We start from the raw sequence: 18,283 nt of genomic DNA on the forward strand, positions 1-18,283 counted from the left end.
TGGGAGGCTGAGGAGGACCGTGGACCTGAGCGCAGAAGAAGAAGCAGCAGCAGCATCATCATCAGAAGAAGAAGAAGAAGAAGAAGCAGAAGCAGAAGAAAAAGAAGAAGAAGAAGCAGAGGAAGGGTCATCATCCGATACTTGCTCATCACAGACAACCGCTCAGGTAAATATATTTTGCGCATATGTTCCGAACCGCCTTCATACGTTTTATTTCCAACATTTGTTGGCCGGTGTGTACGTGTGTGTCTCGCGCTGCAGGCTGCGCTTATGGGAGAAATTAGCTGCTTTACACAACGAAGCTCATCTTTTTCTTCTTCTTTTCTTTCATGAGCCTATTATTCCTCGGATAAAATGGGGGACCCGTGAGCGCAGTGTTTTGCCGAGTCAGGCCGGTTTGAGTGGTGTGACAGCTCGGGGATGTACTACATAGTAGGTCTGTGCAGGGATTCCCTCAGCCATGTCTCTGCAGCCTGCAGCCCGGTCCCTCCCCCGGTGAGCGGCTCACTGGGGGGGACGGGGTATCCATTTCATGACTGTGACCGTGGATTGCAAAGGAGAAAGAGAGACGGGGGGGATTATAAAGTCAGTTTTCTGGCATTTCTCGCAGTGGTCAGTCTTCATCACAATGATAGACACTGAACATCCCGCGTGGAGGCGTGGATCCGATGGAGTGAAGCCCACCGTAGCGCTACTTTAGCTGATATGTTTCTCTCAGACCTGTTTGGCCACTTTACCTGCCACAACATGGCCAGACTTCACCCACATTTTACAGATTTGACATCACCAAAGTGACCGACCAATGTTGAATATTGTATCAATATTAAATAAAGTCTATGCCCACTTTGGTCACAATGTAGCGTCACACATTGAAACATATTGTCATTGTCACCCCTTTAATTTGACAAGTTCAACCTGTTAGCAATGGTTGCTTATTAACACATGGATCCAACAATTACTCCTTTGTTTCTGTAACTAACTCTATGGTGCAAGGTCTGCTTCTTTAGTGACGTTTCTGACATGAAATGCTCCATGAAGTTAATTTGCTGGCTGCTGACCACAGTGACAATAGTGTAACATAGTTTTATTAGCTTTCTGAGGACAAGCCCCTCTAACAGTACTTTTTGCTAACCCTAACAGCTTCTGTTATTCACCAACACGTGGGAAAAATAGCTATCTGTTTTAGTTTTTTCGTTTCGCTAAGTGCTCTCCCATGTCCACTAACATGTTGTGAAGGTTGAAGCAGAAAATGGAGCATACTTGGAGTTTTTTTTAAAGTTAAATAAATAAGCAAAAACAGATGCTAACGTTAGCGCAGAGAGGGAGCAAAACCTGTAAATTGAAGGCGGGAAAAGCAATTATATTAAAGACAATAACATGCCATGAGGGATATTAATATACATATAGGGATATAAATATATTGTATATTTCATAGACACATGTCCTTTAACCTTGATTAAAAAGAAAAAAACGCTCTTTAACCACCATATTTTACGAGAAGTGAGCACAAATGCCACCCAAAGACCCTTCAAAGCTATGCTTTTACCTATCAGTGAGTGATGGGGTCCGACATGAACACACAAGTTAGTCCAGTTCCTCCAGTTTTTGTGAATCAAATCTGCTGAGCTGCTGAGTCATGTTTATTCTTCTCTGATCTCTTCCAACTAGATTTAATTGGGGCAGGCTCAGTGAGAGGATGCCACACATTTCTGTTCACCAATTAAAATGTAGTCATTTTTTACTCAGAATCTAATCATGTTTGCAGGGTTATTTGCTTTTGTTGCTTGGCTGCTGTCAATCAACTCAGATCAAACCACACCCAGTGTTTGTCTCCATAATAATAATAATAATGTCAATCTATCGCAGAGGAAAAACTTTGATTTACTGTAGCTTCATTGCTGTGTTCATTAGCAGATGCTGTGTTACAGAGCAGATTGGCCTTTAGCGCTGATGACAATGACGCCGCGCTGAAAAACAAACACAGTGAAATATTAATCCGACAATCAGGAAATAGGCACAAGTCTTTCCTTCATAACGAGTTATCTATTTTGGCTCCAAACGCATGCCCTCAGCATGAAAGGCAGGTTACGGACGCTAATGATCCCTTTTTTTCTGGTGACCTTATCGGCCGGTCTCCGTGTGCACCAGGCCTCGTGGAGAGAAGTGCCCAGTTTGTGATGGGAGGAGACTTTGATGTAGAAACAAGTTGTAGTAATGTGGGGGCTGGTTTGTTGTGAATGGAGATGTGAATCAATATGCTGCCGGTGCTGTTTATATGGAAATGATTCATCAGCAGTCTGTTAGTCATGTCTTAGATATGAATGAAATGGATGGTGCATTGTATTAAGTAGGGCTGTAGCTTTGTTTTGAAGTGCAATATTTTGTTGGTCGATATCTCAACAATTTGTGTATGATTTTATGAAAATCCTAAACATATATGTTCCAGTGAAATCTCTGATTATATCGCCCACATCTTTTTTTTTAGATTGTTTTGATTGAACCGCTCTCATCTCTGGATTAGTCCAGCATGCATAGGGAGAAAAAAAAGGTCAGAGGTCACTTCTACCTCATTGTCTTTGTGTGGATATGATGTAGGATCTGCAGTGAGGTCACTGTGCGGTGACTCGGCTGTGGCTCCTCGCCTCACCAGCTCGTCGCTGCTGCTTCTGCAGACACTCTCGCAGACTGTTGTGGCGCCGAGCACACTCTGTCACTGCAATCGACGAGCTTCACAGGATGACTTTCTCATTCCCGCTGGGCAGTTCTGCAAGTGCAAAAAGCGGCACGATTCTCAGATAAGGTTTAGCTCCAGTTTCTTTTTTTAATTACAAGAGGATCTATCTGTGATTAAGTGTTCTTGTCGAAATGATGTCCCCACTTTCTTATTATGTCTTGTCTGGCTACACTTGAAAATGTAAACTCTGTAAAAATAGAGGCACTGGTGTACTGAAAGCCTTTCACAGCACTGAAATCAACAGCCTAAGCCTAACGCTGTCTTCACAAGCTGGCATTTTACAAGTTTTGCTATGGCTGATTAAAATAAGCAGCAGGCCTTCACACAACCTCCCACAACAATTTTAACACCATCTTCTCTGTAGATGTGCTACCAGAGGTGGCAGCATTAATTATCGTGGCTTTAAATTCCTGCCATTAATGAAGTTTAAGATATGCGCTCTGTGGATGCTTCTCGCTGGTCATATTTGTGGTAAAACAGCATGCAAAAGATGCAGCAATGGTTTATTAGTTTTATTGTAATCTGTCCCATGCTTTTCTGACCATTAAGCAGTTCGCTGTGAGTTAATCAGCCATGAATAGCTTCCCACCCTTAAATAATTTAATTGGGCTGTGATTCAGTGATTAGTTTTAGTGCGTAATGATCCTCACACAATTGTGAGAAATCACCAAAACGATTCTTTTGGAGGAAACTGAATATTACTATTTACATACAGGTTTAATTCAGGCGAGGCGATAAATCAATATAATTTATCCATCTTTATCTTTCAATATCGTATTGTGATAAAATCATATATCAAATGCTAACATCAGCATGCTAACATTCTCTCAATGTAAAGCCAACATGTTGATGTTAAGCAGTATACCATGTTCACCATGGTTTAGTGTGCTATGCTAACATTTGCTAATTTGAGGCTAAAAGGGGTCATATATCGTTTTATTTTTAGCCAGTGTTCAGTTATAAACCAAAGCATTGGATAGTTATTTCAATTTGATGAAGGCGCTATGTAAAAAGTCCTTCATCCTGAGAGATAAATCAGAATTTTTGATCCCCAAAATTTTAGATGCCCAAAATCAGTAGGTTTCCTCCCACGTTTATTGGTAATCGATTGAAGAGTGAACTTGAACTGAAAGTATACAGTTGAATTATTTAGGTCTGAACTGAAGTGGTGGACAAACGGGCCGACAGACTGACATGTCCATCGTGTGGACATGGTACAGAACAAGTATATGAAAGATTTCAACCATTTGGCTCATTGTCATATTTAGAGAAATAAGCTTACCATCAGTCGAAGATGAACTAAAGATAACAAAGTGTAATCTGAAATGCTGTAAAAAAGTGAATACAAATTAGGAAAGACAGGAGAAAGCCGCACAGTCTCCTTTTAACTGAAACATAACTAATAAACTCAACCAAGGCGAAAACATTGGACGGAAACAAAAGAATAATGATTTCATTATTCTCAGAGCCTAGAGGCAGGATGGACCTACGAAATAGGTCAAGGAAATATATTCAAAAGGGTCTAAAGAGAACAAGATTGGATTTCTTGCGTACTTATTATATTTAGATGTTTTGTGGATGTAGTTTTCTGTAGAGATGTTGGACCAATTGAGATGTATATGAAAGTACACAGCAAATGTTATATAAAAACTTGCTTTTGAGATCCCTTCACTGACCAGTGCATTGGTGCAGGGGAAACGTTGGCCTGCTGGTGGCGCTGGAGGAAAGGATAGAAAATCAACAAAATCTATAAGTAATATTTAAAAGATTTTGAGATGTTGAGGTAAATGTTGGACATACGAACAGACCGACCAACATTGATGAGCAAAAAACATACTACATACGGTAATCATGGCAACAGCTCTGACTCTGAAGGAATTTTTACGGGAAAACTCCAGGTGGTAATTGTCATTACCGTCCATCTGGCAGCGAGTCCCACACGGTTATTTATAATCCCCCCAGAATGCCTTGGGGCAGGTTAAAGCCATCTTCCATCACAGTGTTTGGTCTCCCTGCTATCGCCAATCTATTTCATTTCCATCTCCTCACTTTGACTTGAGCCCAGCGACCCTCTGCTCACATCGGTCCCACTGCCAGCCCTCCAGCTCACTGTCATGAATAATAAAAGCAACGTTTGACTGCTGAACATCAGGTGACACGAGGAGTTAACGAGTGTTAGACAACGGCTGATGATCTGGCACGGTGTGGAAGGCAATGACAGTTATCATTTTAGGGCAACATGTACGCTCATGAACACTTCATAAAATGCTTAACACATTAAAGTTAATGGTATTACATTGTACAAACACAATGTGAGACGAGAGAATTGGTGAGTAACATTTCTTTATAGATTAATTGACAGTATTTTATCGATTTGTTATTAGAACATTGAAAAATGCCCATCGCTATTTCCCAGACCCTAATTTGATATATTTGAATTGATTATTTTTATGGATCCAACAATCCCAATACCCAACGATATTTCATTCGTTATCAAAGTACACAAATAAATATTCATGTTGTAGATGCAGGAATGGATACATGTGTGGTACTTGAACATTAAATTAATAACTTCCGAATAGTTGTCGATACATTTTCTGTCGATCAACTGATCCATTAGTTGACCGATCGTCTCATCTCTAGCATCAGCATATGAAAGCATGCCTTTTTTTTTGAGGTGACATCAGGTAACTCAAAAGAAAGAAAATTATATTAACAAGTAAGTGTTGGCTGTTAAATTACATGAAAGTTGCCTGCAACGAAACATGAACCTAGAATACAACAAGCGGTGGCCACCGTGAGCATTTCTGCCTCTCACCACCAATTAACCACACTTCCAAAAATAGATTCACATAGTCCACATTACTATGCCAGCTGTACAATTATTGAGGAGCACATCTTTCATTCAAAAGCAACCCTGGAGTACGCCCCATCATTGTTCTCATTAAGGCAACCAACATCTGGTTGGTTTGCATTTGAAAATGCATATTATTGCATAATGTGGATATTTGGAGGTGAGAAACAGAAGAGCGAACGACAGCACTGCTTGTTCTGAACAAATGTGTCGACAGCTCTAACAGGCTGTGGTGTGTAAATTCACAGGAGAGCCATCCCAATATGTGATAGATTCAGCAGATAATCGGGACGCAAACACATGCAAAATAAATAATTGAGACCAGCAGGAAGGAACCGCCATCTCCCTGAAGCTATGTCTTCATCAATTCCAAGATTTGTAAATGGAGAATAAGTAACACACACGCTGCATAGCAGCAGGGGTCCCAGAGTCTGGTGAGGCATCATCCGGCTTTTCCCCGTCATTACGGAGCGAAGCCTGTGATTACTGCTGAGCCACACTCCTTTTTTACTGTGAGAGGTTTAAGAACTCCTCAAATATTTCCTTTATATGGGGCTTACTGCACCACTCATCAGCTTTCAGTGATAGCTTTCTCTCTGGGTGGATAGCAGTGTGTATGTGACATAACCCCAACCTTGTTTATAGTTAGCACCAACACGTCTTATTTAGTGTGGCTTCAGCTGCATGCGGTCAGAGATTCGACCGTCCGTTTTCCCGAAAAATGGTGCAAAATTGACCCATTGACTTTGAATGGTGTTTCGCCGCGAAGAGAGCAAAAAAGACACTCACCTTTGTGCCCATAGTGACTCGCCATAATTGAACGTAGAGAAATAATTTAAAGTTTAAAATGTTGACAAAAGTCTGGAGTGTATTTGCCCAATTGGGCATTTTTTGATAGCTAGAACAGTTTTCATGTAATTATTGTTCACGTTTAGGAAAAATGTTCGGACAATTTCAGAGTTTACAATGGGTGTGTATGGCACGGAATGTTCGTGGCTAGAGTGGAGCACCAACTGACAGAGTGAGAGGGAGCGACAGAAACTGTTAAAAAAATAAAACGTATTTTGTCTTTAGTCCCACAATTTCCACTCTTCATACACCATTGTTGGATAGAAACACAGGAAATATTGTGCTTGTGGTACACATGCGTCTTAAGACACTCACTCTGGTTTCGTCACCGTGATGACGACAGCACACGGGTGCTCGCTATGAGCCAATCTGTTTAACAAACCAACTGCTCAACAAACAGATTGGTTGCTTAGTTACAAAAACACATTCTATTTTCTGACAGAAGAGGGAGGAGTTAAGCCTTTGAAGATTTGTGAGGAGTTAAGCCTTTGAAATTGTCCTTAAGATAGACTCCTTTGGGAAAAGTACTGCATGCTAATTTTACATTTCATGTAATCTAACCGACCTTCTTCTAGCAAGACACAACTAGCATTAGTAGTCAACCAACAATACTATACTCAACCGCCATTATAGTATTCAACCACCAATACTGTACTTAACCACTAGTACGGTATCAGCGATTCAACTTTAAAAATGCAGCACCAGAGAATGTCCGCCTGTGAAAATAATTTTCAGCTCTCAAAGCAGGGAGGACAATTCGAAAGAAAGCACAGGCGACTATTACAGTCATTGAGAAGAAACTGCAGGACGATACCAACGCTCTGAAGCAAGAGGTGATGGGTAAGCTGAAGGATATCAAATTCACCAAAGGCCAGTGGAGTGCCATGTCCCGCCAGGCTGAAAAGACCCAGTAAGAAAGAAGTTCAATGAGGAGAAGGCATTCTTGAAAAAAAGGGTGAACCAGGTGATCCTAGAACACAGTTATTTCATCACAAAAACATCCAGGGAAAGGAAGGCTCTGGAGGAGAAGAACATAGAGACCGACTGTGGCACAGTGGTAAGCAGGGGATTGTCTTTCAATCAGAGGATCGGCGGTTCGATCCCCAGCGCCGCTAACCCATGTCGATGTGTCCTTGAGCAACACACATAACCCTAAATTGCTCTGGTAGCGGCGCCTACGGAGTATGAATGTGTATGAATGATTGACTATACTGATGTGGCACCTTGCATGGTGGCTCCATCTATCAGTGTGTGAATGGGTGAATGATGTCATGTAGTGTTAAAGCGCTTTGAGTGGTCGGAGGACTAGAAAAGCGCTATAGAAGTACAGGTTCATTTACCGTTACATCCAGGGAAAGGAAGGCTCTGGACCGGAAGAACATAGAGACCGAATGTGGCTCAGTGGTAAGCAGGGGATTGTCTTTCAATCAGAGGATCGGCGGTTCGATCCCCGGCGCCGCTAGCCCATGTTGATGTGTCCTTAAGCTAGACACTTAAGCCTAAATTGCTCTGGTAGCGGCGCCTACGGAGTATCAATGTGTATCAATGATTGACTATACTGATGTGGCACCTTGAATGGTGGCTCCATCTATCAGTGTGTATATGGATGTGAATGGGTGAATGATGTCATGTAGTGTTAAAGCGCTTTGAGTGGTCGGAGGACTAGAAAAGCGCTATAGAAGTACAGGTTCATTTACCATTACATCCAGGGAAAGGAAGGCTCTGGAAGAGATGAACATAGAGACCGACTGTGGCTCAGTGGTAAGCAGGGGATTGTCTTTCAATCAGAGGATCGGCGGTTCGATCCCCGGCGCCACTAGCCCATGTCGATGTGTCCTTGAGCAACACATTTAACCCTAAATTGCTCTGGTAGCGGCGCCCACGGAGTATGAATGTGTATGAATGATTGACTATACTGATGTGGCACCTTGAATGGTGGCTCCATCTATCAGTGTGTATATGGGTGTGAATGGGTGAATGATGTCATGTAGTGTGAAAGCGCTTTGAGTGGTCGAAGGACTAGAAAAGCGCTATAGAAGTACAGGTTCATTTACCATTACATCCAGGGAAAGGAAGGCTCTGGACCGGAAGAACATAGAGACCGACTGTGGCTAAGTGGTAAGCAGGGGATTGTCTTTCAATCAGAGGATCGGCGGTTCGATCCCCGGCGCCACTAGCCCATGTTGATGTGTCCTTGAGCAAGATACTTAACCCTAAATTGCTCCCGTAGCGGCGCCCACGGAGTATGAATGTGTATGAATGATTGACTATACTGATGTGGCACCTTGCATGGTGGCTCCATCTATCAGTGTGTGAATGGATGTGAATGGGTGAATGATGTCATGTAGTGTTAAAGCGCTTTGAGTGGTCGGAGGACTAGAAAAGCGCTATAGAAGTACAGGTTCATTTACCATTACATCCAGGGAAAGGAAGGCTCTGGACCGGAAGAACATAGAGACCGACTGTGGCTAAGTGGTAAGCAGGGGATTGTCTTTCAATCAGAGGATCGGCGGTTCGATCCCCGGCGACGCTAGTCCATGTCGATGTGTCCTTGAGCTAGACACTTAAGCCTAAATTGCTCTGGTAGCGGCGCCTACGGAGTATGAATGTGTATCAATGATTGACTATACTGATGTGGCACCTTGCATGGTGGCTCCATCTATCAGTGTGTGAATGGATGTGAATGGGTGAATGATGTCATGTAGTGTTAAAGCGCTTTGAGTGGTCGGAGGACTAGAAAAGCGCTATAGAAGTACAGGTTCATTTACCGTTACATCCAGGGAAAGGAAGGCTCTGGACGAGAAGAACATAGAGACCGACTGTGGCTCAGTGGTAAGCAGGGGATTGTCTTTCAATCAGAGGATCGGCGGTTCGATCCCCGGCGCCACTAGCCCGTGTCGATGTGCCCTTCAGCAAGACACTTAACACTACCACGCACTAACGGCAATAGAAGCACGAATGACTGGTGAGATTGCCGCCAAGGACAGCAAAGTTAATGAACTGGAAGATCATATCAAGATCCTTACACAAGAAATTGCTGACCTCCAGGTCTCCAATCTGAAAAACTGACAAGCAAAAGGTGCAGATAAAGAAAGACGCAAAAAATGCTACAAAGGACTAGCAAAAGAGGCTGACAAAAGAGAAGAAGGAGAACAAAAAGAACAAAAAGAAAACACAGAAAAAGGAAACAAAGTTGCAGCGCGACAGACTCCCTGCCCCTCCCCTGCCTCCCCCTACCCCTCCTCCATGGAATCCACTCATCCATTTTTATAATAATTGTCGAGTGAGTCGAGTTAGGCGACTCATTCTCCTTCCAAACAAACACCCTCTCACTCTATCAGACTCCCTCCCCCGCCTCCTCCTCCCCCCTCCATCGATCCACTCATACATTCTTATAATAATCGGCGAGTCAAGTTAGGCGAGTCAAGTTAGGCGAGTCAAGTTAGGCGAGTTGAGTGAGTCAAGTTAGGCGAGTCGAGTGAGTCGAGTTAGGCGACTCATTCTCCTTCCTAACAAACACCCTCTCACTCTCTCAGACTCCCTCCCCTGCCTCCTCCCCCCCTCCGTAGATCCACTCACACATTCTTATAATAATCGGCGAGTCAAGTTAGGCGAGTTGAGTGAGTCAAGTTAGGCGAGTCGAGTGAGTCGAGTTAGGCGACTCATTCTCCTTCCAAACAAACACCCTCTCACTCTCCCAGACTCCCTCCCCCGCCTCCTCCTCCCCCCTCCATCGATCCACTCATACATTCTTATAATAATCGGCGAGTCAAGTTAGGCGAGTCAAGTTAGGCGAGTTGAGTGAGTCAAGTTAGGCGAGTCGAGTGAGTCGAGTTAGGCGACTCATTCTCCTTCCTAACAAACACCCTCTCACTCTCTCAGACTCCCTCCCCTGCCTCCCCCCACCCCATAGATCCACTCACACATTCTTATAATAATCGGCGAGTCAAGTTAGGCGAGTTGATTGAGTCAAGTTAGGCTAGTCGAGTGAGTCGAGTTAGGCGACTCATTCTCCTTCCTAACAAACACCCTATCACTCTCTCAGACTCCCTCCCCTGCCTGCCCCCCCCCCCCATAGATCCACTCACACATTCTTATAATAATCGGCGAGTCAAGTTAGGCGAGTCGAGTGAGTCAAGTTAGGCGAGTCGAGTGAGTCGAGTTAGGCGACTCATTCTCCTTCCTAACAAACACCCTCTCACTCTATCAGACTCCCTCCCCCGCCTCCTCCTCCCCCCTCCATAGATCCACTCATACATTCTTATAATAATCGGCGAGTCAAGTTAGGCGAGTCGAGTGAGTCGAGTGAGTCGAGTTAGGCGACTCATTCTCCTTCCTAACAAACACCCTCTCACTCTCTCAGACTCCCTCCCCGCCTCCTCCTTCCCCCTCCATAGATCCACTCATACATTCTTATAATAATCGGCGAGTCGAGTGAGTCGAGTTAGGCGAGTCGAGTGAGTCGAGTTAGGCGACTCATTCTCCTTCCTAGCAAACACTCTCTCACTCTCTCAGACTCCCTCCCCCTCCCGCGCCTCCTCCTGCCCCTCCATGGATCCACTCATCTATTCTTATAATAATCGGCGAGTCGAGTGAGTCGAGTTAGGCGAGTCGAGTGAGTCGAGTTAGGCGACTCATTCTCCTTCCTAACAAACACTCTCTCACTCCCTCAAACTCCCTCCCCCGCCTCCTCTTCCCCCCTCCATAGATCCACTCATACATTCTTATAATAAACGGCTAGTCAAGTTAGGCGAGTTGAGTGAGTCGAGTTAGTCGAGTGAGTTGAGTTGAGTGAGTCAAGTAAAGCGACTCATTGTTCTTCCTAAAAAACACCCTCTCACTCTCTCAGACTACCTTCTCCTCCGCCTCGTCCTCCCCCCTCCTCAGATCCACTCTTCCACTCCCTCACCTGTACCCCTCACTCTCAACCCAAAGGCCGCAATAGAATGATGAAACAAAAATAACAGGTTGTAACACAATTGAAGGATGCGAAGGAATGGTGAAACAAAATGATGTCCTGATTTTCTTTCTCACCATTTGCTTATCCCTGGTTGTGATACAATTTCTGTTTTTTCTCCACCTGTTTGTAGGGTTTTTACTCCGGGCAATCCGGTTTTCCCCCAAACTTAACAAGCATATCACAAACATTTAAGGACACATAAATGTTCACAAAAGTCTTATCTCTCGCATGATTCATGTAGTTTTTTTTAATCAAATTCAATAGTTTGATAGGTTTATTTCCTTAAATCCACAGTCCAGTCTGCCTCTAATCAGTCTGCTGGCTCTCATTCAGTCCTCGGTCACCATGAAGACGAGAGCACACGGGTGCTTTATATGAGCCAATCAGTTTAACGCACAAACCAACTCCTCAACAAGTCTTTTTGAGGAGAGACAGCGTAATAAACAAAAGCTATCTATTGTGACGTTTTGAAAGCCACACTTTCAACATTTCTTGTGAAATTTTCTAGTTAAATATAAACCCCGGTGCTTGTTTTTCGCCCTGTTTTTCTGTTTGTCAGCCTGTGTGTGAACAAGCTCATGTCACTGGATGTTTGCCGGCAGGTCGGCCCCGTAACGGAGCAGAGGGTTTCCTCCAAGTGTGGACAGACTGGAAAGAGGACTAAGAGGAAACGCATAACTTGATTTAAGAGCGTCACTTGTCCTCAGGCAGAGAGAGAAAGCCAGGCGGGGAATGTGCCAGCGGTGTAAAGATAGTGATTTTCAGCAGACGGCTCCTTTTCTGTCCGACAAGATCAAGTTGTTACAAGGAGGGCCGAGCTGGCAATCAGCGTCCCCGTGACTGTAATTGCCCACTGCTTGTTACTTGTCTTCATTCTGTCTGTTTTGTAGCAATTTTCTATAATTTGACTCTGTGAGAGCCACGTGGTGGTTGACACATATGCGTGATCCCCAGGGGGGAAGCCCCTTCTCTCCAGGACGCGGCAGGCCGTTTAGCTCGGCTGCTGGAGGACATTTACTCTCCCATTTTGGTCTTACTCCTCATGACAACAAGCATCTTCTCCGCTGAAATTCCCTGAGGAAAAAACACTGAATCCCCAAACTCAAGTATTAAAGGATTAGTCTAATTATAAACTCTTTTATTATTGTAAACATACCCTTTTAAATTCCAGAGCAACAATGAATTAACATTGAATAACACATCATTGGTTACATAGTCGGTCAATACCAATAACGTGCTCGATCAATGGTAACATACTCAGAGAGCATCAAATGGGTTTTAATCTTGGGATGATAGTACCTTGATAATGTATTGTCGTTCAATGGAATTGTATTGTGAGGAAATCATATATCGACAAATCATGATATACAGTTGATAACAAATCAAGAAAAATCAAATGAATTTCCCACAAAATAATCTCCTCAGTACATATCCTCTACTTATATACTCTACTACTCTACTCCATTGGTTCTCAAATGGGGGTACATGTACCCCTGGTGTATGGCAAGGCACTTTTCAGATTTAAATTATTTTTTTTTAAATTAGCATCCATTCAAAAAATCCTTTAACATGTGAATACATATTCAAATATTAGTGTATAAGTAAGTTCAGAAACATAATTTAATATATTCTATAATACATCAGACACTGATGACACTGTGCTGTGTATTGCATCTTTTTTTCAAACCAAAAAATACATCACTGAAAACAGGTTGAGAACCACTGCTCTCCTCCTTCTCCTTCTACTTATGTATACTATTATTTGTATTAAGATGTGAAATTACCTTTATTGTGAAAGACCATTTTGGCCATATGGCCGAGCCCTTTATTGAACTACAGATAAAAATAGTTAATTGTCAATGTTTTTGGATAAGCAATTTGAAGTTAAAGAGTTAACTTGATGTGATTCTTCAAGGCTCATTTGTAGGTTTTAAAACCTTAGCTTTAGTTCCTTTAGCTCTCTGCGGCATGTTGCAGCTCATTGTTTTGGTTTCATGCCCCACAACTTTAATGTTTCCAGTTAGTGTTGCCGGATAATGAGGAACACATAGCTGAAACTAATTCAGTCTTAAAGTTTATTCAGTTAAAATAGACTTTCCGTCCTTTAGGAATCAGTGCAGTATTGGGCCAAAAAAAATAACTACATTTTTACATCTCTGCTGCAACAGCAATGATCAGCGGATATTCCTGCAGAAGCTTCAACTTTCGATCTGCGCGACGACTTCCTGACAGTGATCGTTTGACCACATTAACATGTCAAGATGAAACGTTTGCCTCACATCCTGGGCCTCCTGTTAGCCCCTCCCCCTTTAACCACAAAGCACGCCGCTGCAAACACTGGGTGCATCTGTCTGAGACGTCACACCTCAATAAGAAATGCACTTTCATCTCATCCACGACCGCCGCACAATGAGAGCGCCCTAGTTTTAATCAGGTTTCAGGGTGTATTTTCTTCTCTGCTGGCATGCTGGCTTCCTCGCTGTTTGATAGCTAATCTGTTTGAATGTGTCTTCTCCGCCACGCTGCGTTACATAACTGTTGTCTTTCTCCCATCGGGCTCTATCTGCTTTACGAAGACACGAGCTGTGAATCACTGCTCCAACTTTGCATCATCGCCACTGCATCGCTGAATTATTGGCCTGCGGTTTCTGTCCCACCCTGTGTGTGTAATTATGCAAATCAGGATGAGCAGCTTCGTAGCTGCATCTTCGTACACCTTTCCAATAGAACAGCTTTTGTTTGGCATTTACTTAACATTTGTTTCCCAGGTCTGACTCTAGACCTCAGGTCGGACGCTTGCTAATAACTGTGAAATTTCAGAAAGCAGAAAAGTGTCACATGTTTAGCTATTTACATCTGGACTATTTGTATGTGTGTGACAAACTCTAATCCTTAGTGACAACCACGAGGACTGTAGCTTGTCAAACTGAGGGGGGCGGGTGCAAAAACGTGTGTGTATGACACTGTACTTTCAATTCACCGCTAATTTCTTCTCACCAGCTGCTCTGAGCGCCGTCACCCCTTCCCTCTGACGCTCGAGTGCACACAAAACATACGTAATATGGAAATATGTGGATTGCACTTGAACCTCACCGAGGCCATTTTCATACGGTAGTAGGGCTTACTGCGAGCGTCTAATCTACTCTACTCGCTTTCATAATGCAGGACAGGGGCGTAAAGTGTGTGTGTGTGTGTGTGTGTGTGTGTGTGTGTGTGTGTGTGTGTGTGTGTGTGTGTGTGTGTGTGTGTGTGTGTGTGTGTGTGAGGGTATGGATTTAAAAAGTGTTTATCTGCACCGTAACTCCTGTTTATACTTAGTTACATAATGGCTTACAAAATGATGACCAATGTGTATCGGACAAAAACAGTGACGCTTTACGTTTTAAAGTTTAGCTTTATTAAAACAAGATGTTACAAATAATCAGATGTGAACAGCGTTACAGAACTGAGTGTGAACAGATCCTTTGTCCCCCGCGCAGGACTTTCTTCCCCTAACTTCCTCTGGCCTGACGGACGCACCAGCCCATCACCATGAACTACCTCCGCCGGCGCCTGTCAGACAGCAGCTTTGTGGCCAACCTCCCCAACGGCTACATGATGGATCTGCAGAGGCCGACCCCTCCAGGCTCATCCACTTCCTCCACCTCCTCCCCCGCCTCGCCGGCCACTGAGAGGCGGCAGCCCCCGAGCATGCCGCCGCCGGCCTCCAACCCGGCCCCTGCCCCGGCCTCGGCCCCGGCTCCGGCTCCGGCCCCGGCCCCGGCCCCGGCCCCGAGCTCCGGCTCCGGCTTCGGCACGGGCTCGGCTTCGGGCGCGGGGGGCTTCCTCAGCTCCTTCTCCAGCGTGGTGAAGAGTGCCCAGATGGCCCAGAACGTCGCTGCCGCTGCTCACGCCAAGTCATTGGCAACCGCGGCTGAAGGAAGCAGTCAGCCACCGAAACCTGTCATACGCAAGCCCAAGATCCTGCTGGTCATCGATGACCAGCACACAGACTGGTAAGTGGACGTTTCCGTTGCCTGTGTGTGTGTGTGTGTGTGTGTGTGTGTCTAGGAGAGAAATATTTTTTGTGTAAAAATTACTTGTTTAGTTTTTCTCAAACAAGTTCCTAGTTAACAGATAATAAACTGAACCCTATATTTCAGTTTTATATCGCTATATTTACTAAATTGGAAGTAATGTATGTTCTCTTTGCCACATGAAGCAAAGTAGTATCTGAAAAATAGAAGATGGCAGCTCGACCTTTGTTTTCAAAAGGTTAGTATGTTTAAACTGATCAAGTGGCATCTTGTGTCCCGAGGCTTCCTCTAACTCAACCTTTATTTCATGCAGCATCAATGTGTTGATCATTACTGTTATTATTATCATTATTATAAGTCATTTGAAAGAAAGCAAGTAAGAACATTTTCCAAAATCTCAAACTATTGTCGAAGGCAACTTATTGTCAGTAAGCTTGTTAGTCATCATCACCTGTAAGATATAAACTTCATCTCCACAATATATCTTCATATTATGAGGACATATTGTGGCTGAACGCTGAAATGTTTAATTTCCACAGCAAGAAGTGAGACATCTTATTGTTTATGATGGACTCGCACATCCTTGGCTTTTGTTGGCTTATGTCATGGCTGTCAAGGCAACAGGAGGGAGGTGCTTTCCTCTGAGAGAAGTGAAATGATATTTTAATGGGAAGAAATAGGTTTATCTTTCAGCAACAACACATACATGCACGTTAGAGGCCGATGTCGGACATCTTTTGCTGCACACAGGAATTGATTTCCAGAGCCGCAGTCAAGACGTGCAGCAGCATAGTCTGTCATGTTCGTACTACAGGATCAATAAACCACTCTTCCATTTCATGGATTGTTATTCTGTCGGCTGACGTTTGCTGGTAAATAAACTTGGGTGACGCTGTGTATTCGTTATTTCCAGCCCTTTGAATTTATCTGCACAATTAGCCGAGATCATTATGTGAAGCATCTGTATCTGAGGCTCTGCTGGGGGATCACGCCGGGGTCTAAAAATGATCACTGAGTGAAAGCGCCCCGCTGACAGGACCGCTCTCAATATTCTGCAAAGGCACGCGGCCTCTTTTTTTTCTTTAATCCCGCTGGCTGAAATCCCAAAAGGGGTACCGCTCTCCTCACATGGCGTGTTTCTGAAATGAGTCCACAGATGATCACCCAGGCTCGTTCAGACTCTGAGGGATTATCTTCACTCTTGAGAGAGCAGAATGTTTTTTCACCTTAACAGCTACTTCTATAAAGAGAGAATAACAGGGGCTTTGAGATTTGTCGTTTTTGTGAATGACTCATACAGGGTGGGTTGACCCAGCAACACTGTTTTATATCATGCAATGCACTGCAGCCGCCCTGAAATACATCCTAAGTGTTTCATGTTGACTTTTTTTGTAACATTTGTTCGTCATTTCTAAGGCTAAAGTATTAGATTGCATTATTTCAGGTTGTGACATCGACTGAGGCTTTTGCATAATATGTGATTGGAGTTGTTTTTTCTTTATTGAACATTCATGTATTTGTATTTTTCCTTATTGGTTGATATACAGCGTGGTGGATTTGGGATAGTTCAGTTTGCTAGAAGCAGTCAGCTACTATGGATCAAGCTCAGAAAAGGCTTGATCTTACATTTCCCAAAATGCAACTGGATAGTGTCTATCATTAGACCTCCCCCTTCCACTTTCCTAGTATGAATCTCTGGCTTTCTGTTCAAAATGTAAATTCTCAAGATGCAGCCGAGATGACGAGAGAATGCTGCTGATGATCGAGCTTCGTTTGTTCAGACTTTGTGGCGCCACAGAAAGCTGAACACTTCTGAACTTCATTTGTCCAAGCAGTTGAAGTTGTTGCATTGTATTGCTGGTTGTTCCTATAAAGCAAACTACTCTCACCTCTATGTCTTGATTAACCCCTCCATATGTCTCCATATGTCTCAGATGGAAATGAAACATGAATCCACACAATATAGATTTTAATATCAGTATCAATAATAAATAATTATATATATATATATATATATATATATATATATATATATATATATATATATATATATATATATATATATATATACTCTGTTCTGTCCACCAAGTGGCGCTGTCGTTAAATGTTCAGCTTGACAGAAACGCTCGTCAGTTGCTTTGACGCTTCTGTGTAGAAGTGAAGGGCTTCGGCCAGCAGATGGCGACGTGTGATAGCCTCAGAGGTTATCACGCTCTTCCTCTGCAGCTGAAACAATCGGTGCATGTAATGAACAGCAGCTCTTCCCAGTTGAAGCAGCGTGCCCTGCTGCACACAGACTCACACACTCCACTTCACACTCAAATGATTCTTATCGTCATGCATTGACCTTGAGAGTTGACACCCGGTATCCAATTAGAGGTTTCCCATTGCTTTTCTAAAGACCAGATGATTTTAAACCATGAGGACCTACTGGGACGATGTGGGGGGCTGAAAGTGGGGCAGGTAGCGAGGTGATGCAACACTGCATGAGGTGAAGGAGGCCAGTTTTCTGAAGACAATGGTAGTTACTTATTGTACTTCAGTGTGACAACAAGCTCATGGAGGCTGTGATGGTTCAACCCAAATACAGCTTTTTGTGTCAAAAAGCGTGCTTTGTCTCATGAGTTCTATCTCTGAACAGGTGATGCCACACACATGTTTTAGATATAATGGTACTTACACTTCCATTGTTGACTTTGGTAGAATCCATTGTGTAACTTCACATCTTTCTGACATTTCACTGTTTGAACAGTATGTGAATGTATTTGTGTCAAAACAAAAATGAACGAGAGTAGCTGCTCCACCTTAATGGTCAGTCCACCTTAAGCGAGTCTGGGATGAAGTTGTCTCTTCCTTCGGGGATCACCAGT

General features: G+C 43.5%; 1 protein-coding gene across 2 annotated transcripts in view; it reads left to right on the plus strand.

Annotated features, from left to right (window-relative positions):
* Nucleotides 1–18,283, plus strand: part of syn3 (synapsin III) — a 99,995-nt gene continuing 81,712 nt past the window's right edge. For both annotated transcript variants that reach the window (XM_068586233.1, XM_068586235.1), the window contains exons 1-2: nucleotides 1–166; nucleotides 14,877–15,392. In XM_068586233.1, the coding sequence (XP_068442334.1) occupies nucleotides 14,929–15,392 (464 nt within the window). In that variant the 5' untranslated portion in view covers nucleotides 1–166; nucleotides 14,877–14,928. The remainder of the gene's footprint in view (nucleotides 167–14,876; nucleotides 15,393–18,283) is intronic.

The sequence above is a fragment of the Clinocottus analis genome, unplaced genomic scaffold, assembly GCF_023055335.1.
Source record: "Clinocottus analis isolate CAN_PGR_092001 unplaced genomic scaffold, fCliAna1.0.p SCAF_20, whole genome shotgun sequence".
In the NCBI taxonomy this organism is placed as follows: domain Eukaryota; kingdom Metazoa; phylum Chordata; class Actinopteri; order Perciformes; family Cottidae; genus Clinocottus; species Clinocottus analis.